The 20,253-nt window shown below is 39.7% G+C and overlaps 2 protein-coding genes across 4 annotated transcripts in view; one reads left to right on the forward strand and one right to left on the reverse strand.

Moving 5' to 3' along the window:
* Positions 1-20,253, reverse strand: part of RALGPS1 (Ral GEF with PH domain and SH3 binding motif 1) — a 624,901-nt gene that overhangs the window by 305,294 nt on the left and 299,354 nt on the right. The window lies entirely within an intron of this gene.
* ANGPTL2 (angiopoietin like 2) overlaps positions 1-20,253 on the forward strand; it is a 61,119-nt gene that overhangs the window by 29,412 nt on the left and 11,454 nt on the right. Inside the window, exon 3 of the mRNA XM_069082708.1 lies at positions 19,844-20,037. Coding sequence (XP_068938809.1) covers positions 19,844-20,037 — 194 coding nt within the window. The remainder of the gene's footprint in view (positions 1-19,843; positions 20,038-20,253) is intronic.

Here is a 20,253-nt window from a genome sequence, read left to right on the forward strand (position 1 = left end):
ATTGAAAATTTCTTTTTCCCATAAAAAGAGGTTTATATATCATGAAGTATAATTGAAGAAAGGCTATTAAGACTCTTAAGTTATGAGTTATGCTGTCTTTTGGGGCCTGGCCTGGGAGGTGAGTCATCTATCTCTAGAACCATATGTCTATAGAAAATATATTCCAAGTTCCCAAATAAAGGACTTGCAACCAGCTTTGCAATAGAATATAATTACATGGTTATGGTCTGGACTTCAATGATAAGGAAATAATTGCTATGCAAGACATGTTTGATCTTGCAAAAGGTGACCATAGACTCAAGAAAGGCTAGCATTGGAAGTTTGGAATATAGAATGTCAAGATTGAAATGAACATTAGAGAACTATATTAGGGCTGGAAGGGACATTTGAACATAAATGAATAAATGTCAGAACTAGAAGGGACCCTAGAAAACAAGCTGTTAGAGATGGAAGGAAGGTAACAGAGTACAGGATGTTACAGTAGACCTGAGAGGGACTATAGAACATAAAATATCAGAGCTGAAAGGAATCTGAAGACTCATTTTATAGATATGGAAACTGGGGTCCCAAAAGTGTCTTTTTCAGTATCACATAGCTTGCCAACATCAGGCCTGGGCCTTGAACACATGGGTTCTCAGTCCAAGGTTAGTGCTGTTATCTACTATAACATGTTGATACTGCCTTATAACCAAAAAGACTTCTAACTGGGATCCTATAAATGATGGACATTTATGTAGTTGCTAGATGTAGTTGCATGGCTCTAAGTAAGTCATTTATCCTCAGTGTTTCAGGTAAATCTCTTAGACTGTAAATTGAAGAAAAGGTGACAGTCTATATTGGTAGAATCAAATTTCTCCATGGTAGTTCTTCACATCAATAAAATCATAGGATCACTACACACAAATACACACACACACACACACACACACACACACACACACACACACATGGTCTAACCTAGTCTTCCTACAATTCCACCGGTCTAACCAGTCTACAAAGGAATGTACAATATTGGATACCCTGGTAGAGAGGAAAAATTCATTAATGGTCCACAGGAAAGGCAGAAAATAGAAGGCTCAAAGTTTACAAATCCCTCCATGCTGTAAAAAGTCCAAGAAAATATTTCAGATGATTCATGCAATATATTTCCATTTGAAAACAATGCCTCCAAACCCCAATTTAAAAAGCACGTCTCCATTCAGCCTACAGGTGTGTGAAAGCTGCCAGGTCTGAAGCAAAGGCCCATTTCAAGCTCTTTCATGTAGCCTGAAAGCCCATGCTCTAGGCCGAGATTTTCCCTAAAGGTTTTCCTATAGTCAGGAGAGCAAAAGCATACTGTATATAGTCTGTGATTCCTTGTGACAATGAAATCAGAAATTTTTCTTTTATGAGATACAGCATGGCAAAGAACATAAAAGGGCAGCCTAAAAGCCAGGACGGCCTTGAATAAAGTTCTTGAGAGTACTGTGTGATCCTGGGCACATCCTTTAACTTCTCGGTTTCTCTAGTAATTCTGTAAGACTATGCATCACAAATGAATTGCCAGTCTGCTCAGTGGAAGAAGTTTCCACTTTCAGAGTTTTCCCAGATTGATAATATAACAACAATAACAACTAGGATTAACATGATGCTTTAAAGTTTACAAGGTACTTCACATGTTAGCTCATATGACTCAGTGTCTTTGGTGCTACAGGTATTATCACCCCCCTCCCCCAGTTTCACAGGTAAGAACAATGAGTCTCAGAGTAGTTAAATGACCTGCATAAGGTCACATAGTAAATACCAGAGGATGGGATTTTAATTTAGCTTTTCCTGACTCTCAAGCATAAGTCTGGGCTAAAATTAAAAAATAAAAACCAGTAAAACAATAAGATTGACTTCTGCATGGGTGTGGCCCATGAGTCGTTCATCCTTTTGAAGTTACATCTGCCATGTTTCCTTTATACTTTTTTCCTCCACAAGGCTATCACTTCCAGGACTGCTATACTTTTACAGCACCCAAGAACCATAGGATAGGGGAGAGGAAAGGAAACTCAAGAGATCACCTGGTTCCAACCCCTTTGTGCCAGCAATAAAGAAGCTGAGTGAGACATAAAGAGGGGCAATGATGTGCTCAAATGTCATCCAGATGCCTGGTTACTTCATCAGTCAGGAAAAAAGCATTTATCAAGCACCTACTATGTACCAGTACAATTCTGGGGATACAAAGAAACAAAAAACAATCCCCTCTCTCAAGAACCTCACTGTTTAATGGAGGAGCCAATATGCACTAAAAGGACACAAATAGGATGAATTAGAGCTAAGCTACAGAGTGAAGGTGCTTGTGTTAAAGGTGGTAGAAGAGGGACCAGAACGGAGGTCTCCAGGCTCCCAGGGCTCTTTCTGTAAGGCCAGGCTGCCTCTCAAGTATATAACACTCACTTACTTTTGACTATGATTCTACACACAAATTCCCAATAATGACAGCAGGAATCATACAGCTGTGTATATAACTGTTTTTTTTTTTTAAAGACTCAAACAAAACAAAACAAAACAAGAAACCACCCAGTGGAATAAAGATAGTTTCTTTTTCTTTTTTTAAAAAATAAGTCCAGCTGCTTCAGGCAAAGGCAGGAAGCCAAATGTTATCTCATATATTTATTTTGCTACTCAGTTACATAAAAAGCAAATTCAATTCCTTCATCATTCTTACATTGGTCTGCCTGCCAAAGGGCTGGAAGTTCAAGGTGCTAACCTAAGGTTACGTGGTCCTGTCATACTCCGGCCAACAAGAGTTGTCATGAGGAAACCACAGGATCATTGTGAGAATTACGTTCTTGTTGAAAATTTTAAAATACGCAAATTGAATGCTTTCTCTACTGAGTGCAAATTAGAAAGGAACAAGAAAGAAAAGCAGTTTTGTCACACAAAAAAAGTTTCTCATCTTTATCCCAAAGAGCTAAAAGTCATATACTGCATACATTTATTCCAATTCCTGAAGGAGCTGGGCTTTAATTGGGAGCGCTCTCTCTCTCTCTCTCTCTCTCTCTCTCTCTCTCTCTCTCTCTCTCTTTCTCTCTCTCTGTCTCTGTCTCTCCCCCTGCCAACAACCCCCAACACAAAGAACAATCTTTCACATCTGGAAAATCAGAAGGGTATAATGAGACGATTTTGAGTCATAGAACCTGGACTCAAACCCCAGTGTGACCTGTGGCAAATCAATTAACCCTTCTGTGCCTCAGTTTCCTCATGTATTTATTTATTTTTATTATACAGCATCAACTTATTATATAGTACCCACTATATAGTACCAATTTTCTAGATCCCTTACAGCTCTAAAGCCTAACGATCCTATCACTCATTCTAATTCACCAAATATAGAGCACAGGTGGGCAACATGAATTGGACAGAGAACCAGGCTTCAAGTCAAAAGGAAATGGATTTAAATCCTACCTGACACATATTGGCTCTGTGCCCCTGGGCAAGTTACTTAACCTCTCAATGCTCTCTACAATTCTCTAAGTAGCAGAGAAGATGGCAAGTTATATTATTGGTAGAGGGAGTTTCCTCACCCAGGAGTTCCCTTTACCAGTGAAATCAAAGCTTTAGTCCCCAGGTGCCTGCCTGAGTAGAGTTTATATTCTAACTGTTCCAGCTAGCTGATGGTCTTCACAAGCTGCTGTAACCAAAAGAATTTGTAGCCTAGCAGCCAACCTTCTAGCAATGAACCGCTGTATTGACCTAGGCCAGTTCTCAAATGCTAGACACAAAGTCCATCTCTGTCCCCATCTCAAAGTCTTTTCAGCTTGGTAGGCCTTGCCAGCCCTGCCAGGCTTTGAGAACCTAAAGTCACCTCCATGGCAAGGCAGCAGAAGAGGATGTCAGAGGAAGCCACAAACTCTACTTTCTGGGGAAAATGTTTGCTTAGATGGATCAACAGATTTGATGGGATCCTATTACTAAGTTTATTCAGCCGTGAAATAAGCACCATTATACCCAGCAAAAGAGAGAGCAGACCTGCAGGAGGAAAAAACTCTAATGTGGGTTATGGAGGTTCCATCAGGCTAGGTCCCCACTGGCATGTGGAAATATTCCCAGTTATAGATCATCTTGCCTCCTAACCATAAGCAAACTGGTACCTCTCCCTTTCTCTCTATGTTGGAATACTTGATTTTCTCAAGTAAATATTCTAGGGGCAGCTAGGTGGCTTGGAGGCTAGAGTGCTGGACCCAAAGTCAGGAAGGATCCTCTTACTGAGTTCAAATACAGCCTCAGACACTTACTAGCTGTGTGATGCTGAGCAAGTCACTTAGCCCTGTTTGCCTCAGTTCCTCATCTGTAAAATGAGCCAGAGAAGAAAATGATAAACCACTTCAGAATCTTTGCCAATAAAACCACAAATGGGGTCACAAAGAGTTGGACATGACTGAAACAACTAAAAAACAAATACTGTAGTACAATATGGGAAGATGAGAGGATCCCAGGTGGGGTTAGGGCTAGGTATTTTTCCCCAGTGATAGGAGATTAAGGTCACTTGTGGAAAACTAGACCCATGACTCTTCAGAAGAATCTTCAGAATACAGTGTTATTAACTCAGATCCCTCAGATGTGCCCTGAGCCCAGATTTCAGGGCAGAAGGTGACTTCATCACAGACTCCCATGCAGACAGCCAGGGAAACACAGAAAAGAGAGAGAAAAACCCCTAATTACCTTCCCCAAGAATTCAGGGCCACAAAATAAAAAACAGGGAAATGGGAGAGAAACCCCAAACCAACAGAGATGAATTGCTGAAAAAGGTGTCATCTGCAAATCTGATAAGCATGACACCTCTGCCTCCATAAAATTACAAGATTTAGAGCTGTAAAGTCTTAGAGGTGATCCAATCTCACCCCCTACTTTTTACCTCAGATGAAAAACTGAGGTCCAGAGAGACCCAATAGAACATAAGTTTTTTTGAGGGCATTATTAAAAAAAATATATCCTCAGCACCTACCACTGTGTCTGGAACATAATAGGCACTTAATGTTTGTTTCTGTTCAGTGTTAAGTGACTTGTCCAAGGTCACACAGGTAGCAAATTGGATTGGGATTCAAAAATAGGACTGAGAGTTTAACTGAAGTCCCCTGATTCCAAATCTAGAATCTTTCCACTTGCACTGCATTGTCCCAAGGTCATTGATAAACATGCATAGGACCATGGACTACTCCCTGGGGTGCTCTACTATAAAGAGCCGTGGAGGGTGACAAAAAGCAATTAAAGATCACTCTTTGGGGCTGCGTCTCACAGGGTTGTACTCAGCATGCTAACCAGAAATAACACATATAGTATTTGGATTTCTATGGATTAACAAACCACGAACATAGAAACCATAAACATCCTAGACACTCAACCTCAATTTAAGAGAAGAACAATTTAAACAGGTCTTCTGCCTCTGCTTTCTTCTCCTTCCAATACGTCCTTTACTTGCTGCCAGACTCATCTTCTTTACACATAGATCAGTTTTTATCCCTTCTATTCTCAAAAATCTTGAGAGTCAGAGTGGCTAGGTAGCACATTGAGTAAGAGCACAGGCCCCAGAGTCGGGATGACCTGGGATCGAATCTGGGCTCAGACACTTAGCACCCACCCAGAAACACCTGGCCATGTAACCTTGAGCAAGTTACTCAACCCCAATTGCTTTAAAAAAATCTTGAGAGTCACTACCAGTTCCTTGTTTTTAAGTCTCATCCAAAGCCCTCACAGTCTGGCTTCACCTTCCTTTTCTACCCTTCTCTCATACTCTTTTCTATGTATTCTATACTCCAGGCATATAGGTACTGTCCATCCTCAAATTGTAGCCTGCACATTCCTGGCTCTGTGTTTTTGATTAGGCCTTTTGCTACCCAAAGCACACTGATCTTTCTACTATATCTCACTGCCCACTACTATGACTTTATCTGATAAAAATTAAAAAAAACCAATAGATGAGTGGAAATGTTGGGAACCTTGGAAGAAAGGGATTTCTCCACTTTAAGAATTTGTGACAGACTAGAAGAAAACAAGAATATCTTGACATATGCCCTAGATTTTTGGAAAGCAGATTCCACAAGGTTCTGAGAAAGGATTTAAATTATATAGGGATAGTCAATCCAAGAGCGATGGGAATCTCCCAAGGATGAAATTCTGAGACTAGTTTGATATCTTAATGATGTAGGTAATCTCTCCCATGGTGTAGGTATCAACCCATCCATGTCATCTTCTCTGGTGCAAGTGATACATTATCTTTTTTGAATCTCCTAAAAAACACTTTTTTTGGTGTTCTTGCCAATCTTAGCTTATTCTGAGATTTGGACCTATTGGTAAAATTCTTATAGGATCATGACATGCTTTTTGCATTCATCCTCCACTAACTCCCATTGCTCTCCTCTTCTGGATATTCTTTTTAACATTTATATTGGTCATGGAGTTCCTTGTGTATATATATATATATATTAATCTTTTTAAAAATTCCTTGTTTTTCTCTTCATTAGGACTGTTTCTCTTTTTGTATACAGAATTTCATTCTTGGGAACCTTCTGTTCCATGTGGGTGGACTTCCTTTGTAGAATTTTAGTCTCTGGGATTCTACCTACCCTTTTCTGGAATTCTTGGGAAGAAAATACACTCCAAAAGTCTGTTCTGCATATCAGACTAGGACTTGCTTTCTTCTTATACTCTGTCACAAATTATAAAATGCAGTGGTCACTTTTCCCATGTGGTTCACATCATTTCCACCTCAGCAACAAGTTCTTCCTAGTTGATGAGAATTAGATCTAGAAAAGAAGTTTGTTTCGGTGATTCCTCTACCTTTTGAAAGATGAAACTGTCATTAAGATAAGTTAAGGAATTATTAGCTTCTCTGTTTTTGGCAGAGAGAGCTCTAACAGATGCCTACATAATCGAAGTCCCCCATAACTATTATATTATACCTCTGTGCAGGACTTGTAATCTCTTTCCCAAACTCATCTGTTTTCTCTTTTTGTCCAAGAGATCTGTAATATATTCCAATGAAAATATTACTTGTTTTTGCCTCCACTGATCTTCAAAATACTCATAACTATCCTTCCCTCCTCTAATTCTTAGTTTTCCTCATACATCTTTTTAACATTCAATGCTACTCTGCACCACTACACACACACACACACACACACACACAAACACACACATGTTGTTTTACTTATCCTGTCTCTTTTGAATATGTTGTGTTTTTTATTTAAGTTATGGCTTTCATCCTACAAAATTTCAGTGATAACTAGGAGGTTCCATTGTCTTCCTTTCACTAGGATCTCTAGTTCATTTGCTCATTGTCCATAAGTTGTGTATTTGTGAAAAAAAACATTTAATATTTTGGATTTTTATTGTTGTAGTTTCTTTTATGAATTTTGTCTCCTCTGACTTTCTGGGCATTGCTATTAATTTTCTTTTTCCTCCCATCTAACTACTTTGTATAGTATCTAACTTGTTGGTATACGTAGACAGTTTTCTCCTTCATTTTTCAGTTTAAAGTTCATCTGATCCTCTTTTTTTAAGACTCCAGTCAAAAAATTCTTGCTAGCCCTTGTTAGGTATATTTCATTCCTAGATGGAAACACCAAAGAGAGGAGTTTGCATTTAATTCTAGAGGCACCACTGTAACCACTGGGAACTACTGGAGCTTTCTGAGCAGTGAAATGACAGTCAGAGTGTGCTTTAGGAATATCACTCAACAGCAATATGGAGGGTGGACTGGATTGGGGAGAGATGAAACAGGGAAGTCAATTGGGAGGATATTGCATTAATTCCTATACAAGATGATAAATACCTGAACTAGGATAGTAGCCACCTGAGTAGAAAGAAAATAGATTGAAGAAATGTGGTGGAGGTAAAATAATCTAGACTGGACAACTGACTGGATTTGGGGGATGAGGAAGAATGATAAGTAAGGAATGAATCTAAGAACTGGAAGGATAGTGGTACCTTAACACAGAGAGAATGTAGAAAGCAGTGGATTTGTGGTGGTAGGTGGGGGGCAGGGAGATAATTTGTTCTATTTTAGAGAACACCATCTGCACCTGTGGTTTCTTGCCTATTACTCCTAGATTCTTTTGAGACAGTATTACTCATATCCTTATGAAACATCCAAAATAATACCAGGCATCATCATTTGACTTACGTCCTGGCTGATTCTGGATGCATGATTACTGGGTATGTGCTCTTTGAAGACAGCAGACCATCTACTTTCTCTTTTGTTATCATGCGGACAAAGAGCTGCATTGGTGCCCTTGAGCAGAGACTCGCCAATGGCTACCTCTCCTCTTTTCTTTCTCTGGCTTTGGGGGAGAGGGTGGTTAACTCTCACCTCATAGGACCTGTGTGTCTACATCATCATTCCTTGAAGGACAAGCAGTTGATTCTTCCTCAGTAGGTGCATCTCCCTCCTTTTGGGGGAAGAACACTGTGTCTCTATTATTTCCAGGGGTTCAATTGTTCTTTACCCATTTCTCATCTGTATCACATTCTTCTACCCTTTAACTTCCTGGCAAAAGTCAGGATTCCTTTTTCAGGCTCCTTTTATTCTTTGTTTTCATGTTGAAGAATAATCATTTTTGAAAGGAACACCTCATTCTACCTTATAACCTGGAGAATAGAAAGACCTTCTTTCTAAAGGGAATCTCCAAAAGGGAATACTTTCTGTGCTCACACTATAAAACTTTCCTAGTAACAGAGAATTGACTAGCTGCCGAAACTGGACCTGGAATTTCCTACTGAAATACATCTGGTGCCTCTGTGATTCATAGCTTTAAGTGTTTCCTTTCATACTCGCCATGACTTTTAAGGGAAATGGTAGAGAATTGGGGATGGAGGGGCAGGGGAAGGTCAATTGAAAAGAAAAGGGAAAAACACAGTATAAGGTAGGAATGGTCATTTCTAAATGTCACATTTTAGAAAGGACAATAACAACTTTGAGGACATTTGGATAAGGGCAATCAAAATGGTGGGAGATTGGAGACCAGGCCATATAAGAATTGGCTGAACAAATTGGGACTATTTAGCTTAAAGAAGAAAATTAAGAGAACTGGGGAGGGGGGAGATGAGGGAAAGAAGGAGAGGAAAGGGGGAAAGGTACAATGATCTTTGTTTTTGAGTATTTTAATTACTGTCATATGGGAAAAGGATTAGAAGATTATTCTCCTCAGTCCTAAAGGTCAGAACTAGGAACAATGGATGAAAGATGAAAAGATACAAATTTCAGCTAAATATAAGGGAAAGAAAATAGTCTCTAGCAGTTATAATTGGCTAAGAGAAGGATGGACTTCATCAAAACATAAAAAACTTCATCACTAGAGAACTTCATGAATATTTGTCAGGAATCTTTTTGAGGGAACTCTCATTCAAATGTGGGTTGTACTAAGTTAAGTCCTCTTTAAATCTGAAATTCTATGATTTGGTGAAGTTGAAGTTTTTGCTCAGTTTGCTTTGATACTTGGGAGCAATCTGTGATTTCATCAGTGTGGATGCTTTCTTTGTGGACCCATGAATGCATACATCCAAACTAGCCACACCTCATTCTATGCCATCCTTATCAAATTTCCCTATAAGTCATTCAGAGAATCTACCCCACTCCCTAGAAGCCTTTCACTTATCCTTTTTTGTTTTTAAATTTTGGAAGGTACCAGTGTTACCAGTTGTATTGATTCTATATCCTCATCATGTGACCAGTTAATATTTTCTTCTGCTCAGATGCTGATAGCTTTCAACCTAATTCTTTTTTTTTTTTTAAAGCAATCAGGGTTAAGTAACTTGCTCAAGGTTACACGGCCAGTTATTTCTGGGTGTGGTGCTAAGTATCTGAGCCCAGATTTGATCCCCAGGTCATCCCGACACTGGAGCCGGTGCTCTTACTCGCTGTGCTACCTGGCCGCCCCTTTCAACCTAATTCTTACGCATCAAGTCATTCCTAAGTTGATGAGTAGTTAGAATGTGACTGCATTCCCTCCACAGCCTTGCACTATGACATCACTGTATTTTAAGTTTAAACATACCAAAAGGGCAAAGAGTTTGATTTTACTCTAACACTGAATATGCAATTTATTTTTATGATTCCATATTTGTTTTCCAGTTTTTTGGCCTGAAATTCCTCTTTTTTTAAATTTAAAAATGCCTTTCACTACAGCTGAAACACCTTGCTCTAGTGGAAAGAAGGTATTGGAGTCCAATATCTACCTACAAACCCAGTTTACAATCTTACCACTTACAATCTTGGGCTCATCACTTTCCCTTTCTACTACTCAGTTATCTCCAATGTAAAATAAGGGAGCTGGACTAAATTATATTGAGTGTCCAGATCTAAATCCCACAATCCTGAGATTCAGAGAGTTTGTTGCTATTTTGTTTGATTGGACATCTTCCCTGTCAAGAACTGTCAGGTTCCCAAGAACACATGGAGAACTAATGAATCTGTTAAGTAAAAGCACATATCTAAAGATAAAAAAAAAAACCACCTAGTTTTTCAAAAAGTGTAATGTAGATGCCAGCAACCAAAGAATTACCTATGTATATGAAATTATATATGTGGCATACATACTATATATATGTGTGTGTGTATATATATATGTCATATAAAGGACATGTGATTTCATTAGTATACTAATGTATGTATGTAGGTACTTGTAATGAAGAAACCTCTACCAATGTAATTTGGCATTTTATAATCCTAGAGTTTCCTAGATCACCAAGAAGTTAAGTGACTTGCCCAGAGTCACATAGCCGGTATGGGTCAAAAGGAGAACTCAAAGCAGTATTTCTGGCTTGGATCCAGCTCTCTATCCACTATTCCACGCTACCCCCCTCCCACTACATACATGCATACACATTTGCACACATCATATTTTAGTGAAGAGAAATTGTACTGTATGTGAAGGATATGAATGCTCTCTCCACCTTGCTTGATCACATCGAACATCTCTCTGAGCTGGAAAAGACCTTAAGAACATCTAGCTCAAGGGGTCTGTGGCTAGATTTCAGGGAGGATGCTGTGAATGTAGATGGGAAAATCATCTTTATTTCAGCAGATTGGTTTCCTTTATAATGTTACATATTTTATTTTTTGCACTAAAAAACATCATCCTGAGGAATTCATAGGGTTCACCAGGCTGCCAAAAGAGTCCATGACACAGAGAAGAAGAGCCCGTGAACGAGCCCAGTCTCATTCCATAAATGAGGAAACTGGGGCCTAAAGAGGGAATATGATTTGTGCAAGATCACCAGCCACGAAGTGAAAGAGCTGAGAGACTTGAATCCAAGTTTTCTAACTTCAGGCCCAGTGCATTTTCTCCTATACAATTCTTCCTCCTGCCTCCTCTGTATTGTAGCAGACCTAGGTTCTTCATTAGTTTCTGTGGCCAAAATGTGTCTTATCATCCAGACATTAACATAAGCTCCAAGACTCCAGAACTCCACAGGCCATCTAGTTCAACTGCCTCATTTTACAGATGAGGAAACCAAGGCTCAGAAAGACTAAATAACTTGTCCAGGGTCACACAATTAGCACATATCAGAGGCAGGATTTGAACCCAGGTTGTTCTGCCTATAAGTTCATTACTCTACCCACCATACCACATTACCTTGCTTCATCAATAACAACTTAGAAGGCATGAGTTTCTGTGGCCAAAAATATTAATCACCCCCTGGTAAATCTGTTAGTGGTGTGTCTCTCCACAAATAGCGTGGTCCTTGAATGACACACATGCAGTCTATTGGTGGGCTCATTCTTTCACCTTGGTGGAACCTACAAGGGCTTACATTCATTTAGCCTGGCACTTGAGAGCCCAGGGCACCCACCGTACTGTGCTGAAGCATTAAGGGAGGCCTAGCATTAGAGGCAGCAGTAATTGCCATAATAAAATAAAATCCATAAGCAACAGAAATCCTCTCAAAGCCAATATGCTAAAGCTGTATAAGGCTCTATCAAAAGCCTGTGGATGTCTAGACCATTAACATTTTTATGTTGGTCATCCACATTTACATTTTACACGGTTGTAAAAATCCCACAGGGCTAGAGCAGGAATCAGAAAGACCAAAGGAGTCTTGTTTAGCAAATTTTTTCACTTACTTTTCTACCCTTCAGAAGCCCAAATAAAAACCAAGTTTAACTGAAGAGCTCAAAGCACATCTTGTGGTCTGAGCAGTAACAGTAAGAGGGAGCTGAGGACTCAGAAGGAACATGCTTTTTTCTTTCCCCTAGACCTGGCAGTATTTTTGCTGAAGCAAAGTAAATATGATTGAATTGAGAGTGCTGAGGGGATCAGAAAGGAGGAAGAGGCCAGCTGTCTCCTCTCTTAACACAGTAAAATAAATAGAAAAGAAAGAGGGCTCTATTATCAGTATACGGGCAAGACAAGTCCCTGAGCTGGCCAGAAAAGGGGAAACTGACTTCTTTGGTAGCCAGGACTCACTCACAGTCTAACTGATATAGGGGCAGAAACAAGCAAGTTCATTTTTTCTCCTCCTCTGCACTGAAGGAATAGGTGGGGGAAAAATAGAATGTGGAAATGTTTACAGGACCAGGAAGATAATTTTTTTACATTACCTTTCGGGTACCTAAGGCACTAAGCATTTTTGTCAAGCAGGCAGGCACATTCCATACCCCCCCCCCATCCCCAAATGCTGTTCTCCTTCTAGACCAGGGGTGGGGAACCTGTGGCCTTGAGGCCACATGTAGGTGGTACCTTAACATAGAGAGAAGACCTCCAGATTCTCAAGTGTGGCCCTTTGACTGAATACAAAATTCACAGAACAAATCCCCCTAAGAAAATGATTTGTTCTGTAAAACAGACTCAGTCAAAAGGTCACACCCAAGGACCTAGAAGGCCACAGGTTCCCCACCCCTGCTCTAGACTGAGGATTAGGGTTCTTAACTGAGGGTCCAAAGATAGATTTCAGAGGGTCAGTTAACTTGGATGAGAAAATAGGTCTTTACTTTTACTAACTTCTTACTAAAATTTGGTATTTCCTACAATTATTTAAAAGTATTATTCTGAAAAGAGGTCCACAGGCTCCACCAGACTGCCATGACCCAAAAGAGGGTAAAACTCTTAGTCTTGAAACCCCAAACACCATTTCTATATGTGGAGCTTCCTAGAGCACTAAGGATATGACCCTCTGGAGACCTCTGTCTAATTCCCATGGACTCTTGTCTAAAGAGTTGTTTGTTTGTTTTTTTCCTCCAGATCCCACACTGGATACCTCATAAAGAAATCTAGAAGGGGTCAGTAAGACTCAGAGCCTCTGCCTACCAAATCTTTCATCACAGGAATTAGGGATTTGAGTTAAAGAAACACAGATTTACATTATGGTAGCACTAGACAGGCTCTTAAGAACAGTGCTGTCAAAGGAAAATAATTCCAGATAAAGATTTAGGAGATACGAGTTTGACATCAGTCTCTGATACTTCATTGGCTATTTGACCATGGATAAATCACTTTATGCCTCTGGGCCTTAATTTCCTCATCCATGAAATGGGCATAATAACATTTGCCCTGCTTATACCCCCCCAAGTTCCTGGGGTCATAGATTTAGAGATGGAAACCATCTAGTTCCACACCCTCGTTTTCCACATAATGAAACTGAGTGATTCTGAAGAAAGTGTTTGTGTGACCCTTAAACAGGAAATACCTGTGAGCCATTTCTGTTGTGTAGCCCAACTCATCCCACTTATAGATTAAGAGACTAAAGCCTAGAGAGGTGAAGTCACCTGACAAACAGAGGGCAAAGAGATTTCCTCAACCACCCTTTTTAGGAAGATGAAACGGAGGTGTTTAATCAGGTTTTTATTTATGAGGACTAAATCCTTGCCCATCCTTTAAAGTCCAGTTAAAATACCACATCCTCTAGGAAGCCTTCTCTGATCCCTCCCTAACCACTGGCTGGGAATGACCTTTCCTCTTCGGAGCTCATCAATTAACTTTGTTTTTCCCTTGACATTCTTAAAAACAAAGTAAAACAATCCAAAGCAAAATTAACAAAACCAACCAGATAAATGATTTCACTTATGTAGGAAACTTGTCAGGGGGACCTTATTCTACCAATGTAGATATCAGACTGTTCAAATTGGATCCAGAGAGAGCTTCTTGGGGGCATTGAGACATTAGATGACCTGCCCAGATCTCATAACCAGCACATGTCAGAGACAGGCTTAGAACCCCAATTTCATATCCCCAAGACCATTTCTTTATCTCCTACTCCATACTGCTTTCCATGTCAAATGGTCTGGATGAGTGTCTCTAGACATACGAGCAACTTGTTTAGATAAGTCTAATTCACTTATATAATTTTGTATACCATAGTATAAAATATGTATAGTTTTGTGATATAGTATACAATGAGTTACATGAATATAAAAGAGGATGGTTGGTTTTGTACAAACAATAAGAGATAAGTGATAGCCAGTATACTGGATTGGTGGTATCCTTGTGAGGTCAGGACAAGATAGGAAGACCTTTAGTATACTGGGTAGATCTTTGGCAAATGAATGGGAGGCCATGAGCAAAAATTGCATGGCTTGGTGGAGCAGAACAGAGAGGAGAGAGTACCTTTATTGAGGAGATCACAGATCCATTTGTATATTGAATATAAGCTGTATGTCTTTGTGGCCAAAATGCATCAATTATTTATAATCTCCCTTTTAAACTATAACCTCCATGAGGGCAAGAAGTGCATCTTATAAAACCTTTGTATCTCTTGTGGTGTTCAGCCAAAGAGCCTTGTGAACTACAAACATTTAATTAATATTAATTCCTTATTTTACCCACCCCTCCTAAGGTCCCAAATTAACTGTAAAGGACATAGGAAGAAAGATGCTATCTGAATCCAGAGAAAGCACTGATAAATAGAAGTATGTATAGAATAATTGTACCTATATATGCATATATGTATATATGCACACACACGCACACACATATGCCTCTTTGGGTCTAATAATAGCCATCTTTAGGGTGGGGGTGTGTGGAAGAAGGAAGAAAAAAAGAAATATGCATAATAATTTTGTTGTATATTTGAAAAGAATAGCAAGTTGTGCATAGTAGATCTGTAGTTTCATGTGCAATCATCTTTTCATACTATGTTATGAAAATGCTTGTTTTATTCCAAAAATTTTAAGAATAATTTAATATTAATTAGGGAAGATGAAGGGGATATGAATGATTAAGGGCACTTTTAAAATTGCAAACAGGAACTCAACTAAGCTGTTAACTGACTAGGATTACCTTCAAAAACCCCCACTGTACAAAGATATTTTACCCCAGCCTATGGCTGTAAAATGTAACCAAGTGTCTGCATTCAAAGCCCCCATAATGTCAGGGAAGGTTCAATTATATTCAGAGTCAAGCTTATGTCCCACCTAGCAATGGTGAATATACTTCCTTTCACTTGGGCCATGTTATACCGTAAGTTGTCCACAGAGTCTAAATATAGTCTTAATATAGCCAGCCTTCAAATATCCGTGTGAAAAAGCAAATGTCTGGGCTGTCGGCTTAGGCTTCTCCTTCCATTATCATTCTGTATGCCAGTGTTATTGTTGGCAAAGGGCTCAGTTCTAAATTACCCTCTAGAAGGCAAGCCAAAGTCAGCGCTGGCGGGGCTGTTTGGAGTTTTCCAAAGGAAAAGGTTTGCCTACTGCACATTTTAAATTCTGCTTCATTAACAAAAATTTATTGTAGTTTTAAAAAATCATTTCAATATTTCTTCATGGTCTTAAAAACTCCACTAAGCCTCAGTTCAATTAATATTCTTTCAAAGCAAACACCTCTTACTAACCTAGCATTCTGCCTGGCAGAAATTGTATGGCAAATATTCCAGAAACTTCAAATATGTTCAATCCTGTCTAAAAAAAATGGTGCTTCTTCACAGAATCCCAGAAACTCATAGTTATCTAGCCTCATGTGCCTTACAGCAGGAATCCCCTCCAGAATCTCCCTGCCAAGTGGCCAACCAACCTTTGCCTGGAGACCTCTAGAGAAAAGAACTTAGGATCTTCAGGACAGCCCACTCCACTTTGGGGGCAACTGTCGCTATTCAGAATCTTTGTCTTATACCAAAGCAATAGTTGGCTTCCATTGTTTCGACTTCTGACCTTGGCAGGCAACCAGATTAATATCTAGTTTGTCTTCTACACAACAGCCCTCCAAATACTTAAAAATAATTACCATTCCCTCCCTATACTTTCTTTCCTCCAGGATAAACATAACAACAACTAGTATTTATAAAGCATTAAGGTTTGCAAAGCACTTTATGAATAAATATTGTGTCATTTTCTGTTTGGAACAACCCTGGGAAGTAGGTACTATTAATAGACCCACTTTACAGATGGGGAAAATGAGGCAAACAAAAGTTAAGTGACTTGCCCAGGGCTAGTAAGTGTCTGAAGCCAGATTGACACTCAAGTCTTCCTGAGTTAGGTCCAGCACTCTTGCCACTGCACCACCTAGAGGCCTGTTTGTCTAGACCTCATAGGGAAGGTTTTCAGTCTTCTCCCCATTTTGGTTACCTTTTTCAAAATATGCTTTAGTTTGTCAATGTCCTTCATAAAATGTGGTAATCAAACCAAATATAACAAACAGTCCAGATAATGAGCAGAGAACAGTGAGACTATCATATTCCTTGTACCAGACACTCTATTTCTATTAATGTAGCCTAACAGCTCATGATATCTTTTGTTGGCTGTCATGAACTGGAAACATTATTCAGAATAAAATAATTCAATTCAACAGCACTGGGCTAGGCACTAGGGAAGATGAAGTTTAGGTAAGACATAGTCCTCACTCACAAAGAAGAAGTTTAATAATGGGGAATAAGACATCAACATTGACAATTAGTAGTAGGTTTTGTACAAATGTTTTATTTTCTTCCCTTCCCTAATACCCAAATACATCATAGGATTATAAAATAAAGTGCTATGTGAATGTTAAGTGAAGTCCAATGGCAAGGTTGCAGCACCATTTCAGCTTTAGCGTACTCTATAAATGTGAGCTATTATTATTCATAGGGATAATGCTCAGGAACGGCTCTCTAAAGAGGTGTCTTCTGAGTTGGACTTTAAAAAATGAACAGGAGGGCCGGTTAGGTGGCACTAATAGAGCACTGGCCCTGGAGTCAAGAGGACCTGGGTTCAAATCTGGCCTTAGACACTTAACACACACACACACACACACACACACACACACACACACACAAAACTAGCCGTGTGATCTAAGTCACCCCAATTGCCCTGCCTTCCCCTCTTCGAAAAGCAAAAAAAAAAAAAAAAGTATGAACAGGAATTCAACAGGGAAAGAGGGGGAGGGTGGACATTCCATGCCTAGGGAATAATGTGAGCAAAGGCTCAGACAGGGAATGTTTGGGGATCAGAGGGTAGTCCAGCATGCTTAGAGAGAAGTAACATGAGATAAGGCTGGAGAGGTATGTGTATGGGGTAGGGAAGGTCACCAGATTACGGAGGGGCTTAAACTTTAGACAAGGAAATCTTAACTTTAATCAGTAGTAAATAGTCATTTCTGAGCTAAGGAGAAGCATTACCAGATCTATATGTAAGGGAGATTATTGTAGCAGAATGAACTGGAATATGAGTAGAGAATAGAAGCAGATATTTTAAGACTCTATTAAAATAGCTCAGGTATTTAGTAACGATAAACTGTACCTGGGTAACAGCAACATTTGTGGGCTTGGGGTAGAGATACAATAGGGCAGAGAACAGTTAGGATGTGTTGGGAGGAGAAGGGAGTGGCACATGAAGAAAACAACCCGGGGAGAGGAAATGAATGGGAAGCAGTAGTGTGTGAACAGTCTGTGCAGTTGTGACTAGAGAGGGTGGCAGCCTGTTGCCACTCTATCTTCCCCTGTCTTCTATCAACTTGTGACCTCACCTACCTTCTGCCCTACCTTCTCACCACCTGTCCCTACAGGAGTATGGATCCAGTAAACCACAAAGCTCAGAGATGATGGACTCTGGACTGCTATCAGAAGGAAGTGCTCAATCCCCTTCATGCTGGAACATGGGGAAAGTCTAGATGCTTGATCCTAGTTACAGTTCAGGGTGTTAGCAGCAGGAGCTGAGAGAAGGGCACGGATGTAAGACATATTGTAGAGACAGAATTACCATGACTTGGAGACAGATTAGATAGGAGAATGGTGGAAAAAGGAAGAGTCAAAATTAACTTCCAGGTAGAGAACATGAGGGACTGAATGAATAGTGATTCCATGGACAGAAAAAAAAATGACATCATAAGGAAGAGAGCAGAGTTGGTTTTATTTTTGTCTTTATACAACATCTGACACATAGTAGGTGCTTATTGAATTGAACTGGGCAAAGAAAAATAATGAACATAGTTTTAGACAAATCGAGTTCATCTTTATAATAATTTATCTGCTGGGGGGGGGGGGGACCGCAAATCTTTTCATTAAAAAAATCTCTCCAATACAAAACTAATTGGATGGAGATGGTTTGGTTTTGGTTTAATTTTGGTAGGGTTTTAAAAATAGTTTTCTCCAGTTTTTTTTTTACATTATCACATCACTGACATATTCTATCAGATATACTTGCAATACCCAGTTTCATCTATCTTTAGTGCCATGAAATGGTAATGGGATCATCCCACATTCACACTCTAAACCTGTGAAAACACCCTCACCCACTGACTTCTACTCCCTATGGTGGATGTCATTGGGTCCCCTCCTGCCACAGACACAGAATAGGACGGCTATTCTCTGCCAATAACATGTTTAAGATGACTTCCACCAGTCATTTCTTAGAATTTATTATGAGAAGGACAGCAAACAAGAATTGGGATCATGGGACAGGAAAGTCAATACTGTCTGCTGACATTTTGTGAGGAAATGGCAGCCTCACTGCCATGTCTCCTGTTCCATCAGGAGCCTGGGAAGGCAGCCAGAGTCAGCCAATGAATGATCAGAGTGCATTAAAGTACATGCCATGTTAAGTGCCAAATAAGTAAACAGATGAGGAGCTTGGGGGTATGAAATGAGGCTAAAGCCAAAGGAAGTTCCCTTCCGGAGAGAGTTTTACTAGAATAATAATAGTAAGAACAACACACATTTATAGAGTTCTTTAAGATTTATAAAGTGTTTCTTTAGGACAATGGCTGTGTGTACTATGAAAGGCAGAAAAACTAATGAATGAGTGAAAAATGAATGAAAAAGCATTTATTGGACTTACTAAGTACCGGCACTGTTCTAAGCACTAGCGATACAAATAAAAAAATGAGATATTACCTGCCCACAAGAGCCTTGCATTCTAATGGGGGGTTAGGGGGAAGGAATAACACATGTATGGGAGTGATAGTTAAGGAAGGGAGTGTCTGGGGAATCACAAGAATGGTAGGTTGAGCCATGGGGTAATCAACTGACATGCCCTTTTCAGGACCAATATTAATATGGTAGTATTGATTTAATTTTCAAGGCCAGGGCAGAAGGTGAACAGCAGAGAAGAATGTACAGTTATGGTGGCAAGGTAGATGGTGAGATGGAATATCATGGTGGTCTGGGAAAGACAGATACAGTAGGCTGGTTGAGTTTGCACTCATTCACTGAACAATCAAGACAATTTGATCAGGGTAGGTAAGAGTTCCATGTAGGATTAATTCATGTGACTTAAGTCATTTTTTCAGGTGGTTGACTTTAGAGGTGTTCTAGGTGGGATAAAAATACCCGGTTTCTCTGAAGATACACACCCTGACCCTAGATCCAGAAAGGGTTTCTGTTGGGGCTGGAGATTAGATATGTAGCTACAAGTCAGTGACATTTGTGATCACCCTGGGTTACTCTATGGTAGATGAGTGTGTTTTTATTCATACAGGCCCATGGAGAGATTGTCTTCAGGCACTGGAGGATGGCCATGACACCAGTTCCATCTACCTTGTGAAGCCCGAAAATACTAATCGACTTATGCAGGTTTGGTGTGACCAGAGACATGACCCTGGTGGCTGGACTGTTATACAGAGACGACTTGATGGATCTGTCAACTTTTTCCGGAATTGGGAGACTTATAAGGTAAGAGCCAATGACGTTCACTTTTTTTACACTTTTTTTTTCACTTAATAAACACCAGGGTTTCCTCTCATTCCTAGGATCAAACAGGAAATCTAAAAAGTCCTTCATAACTTGGTCCCTTTGTACTTTTCCAGTTTTATTACAATTTCCTCCCTATGACACTACATCTTCGGACCCTGCCTTTTCATTGTCTGTCCTCCATTCCTGGAATGCTCA

The sequence above is a fragment of the Petaurus breviceps genome, unplaced genomic scaffold (genome assembly GCF_028583685.1).
Source record: "Petaurus breviceps papuanus isolate PSGF00001 unplaced genomic scaffold, PetGlider_PUasm1.0 171, whole genome shotgun sequence".
Classification (NCBI taxonomy): domain Eukaryota; kingdom Metazoa; phylum Chordata; class Mammalia; order Diprotodontia; family Petauridae; genus Petaurus; species Petaurus breviceps.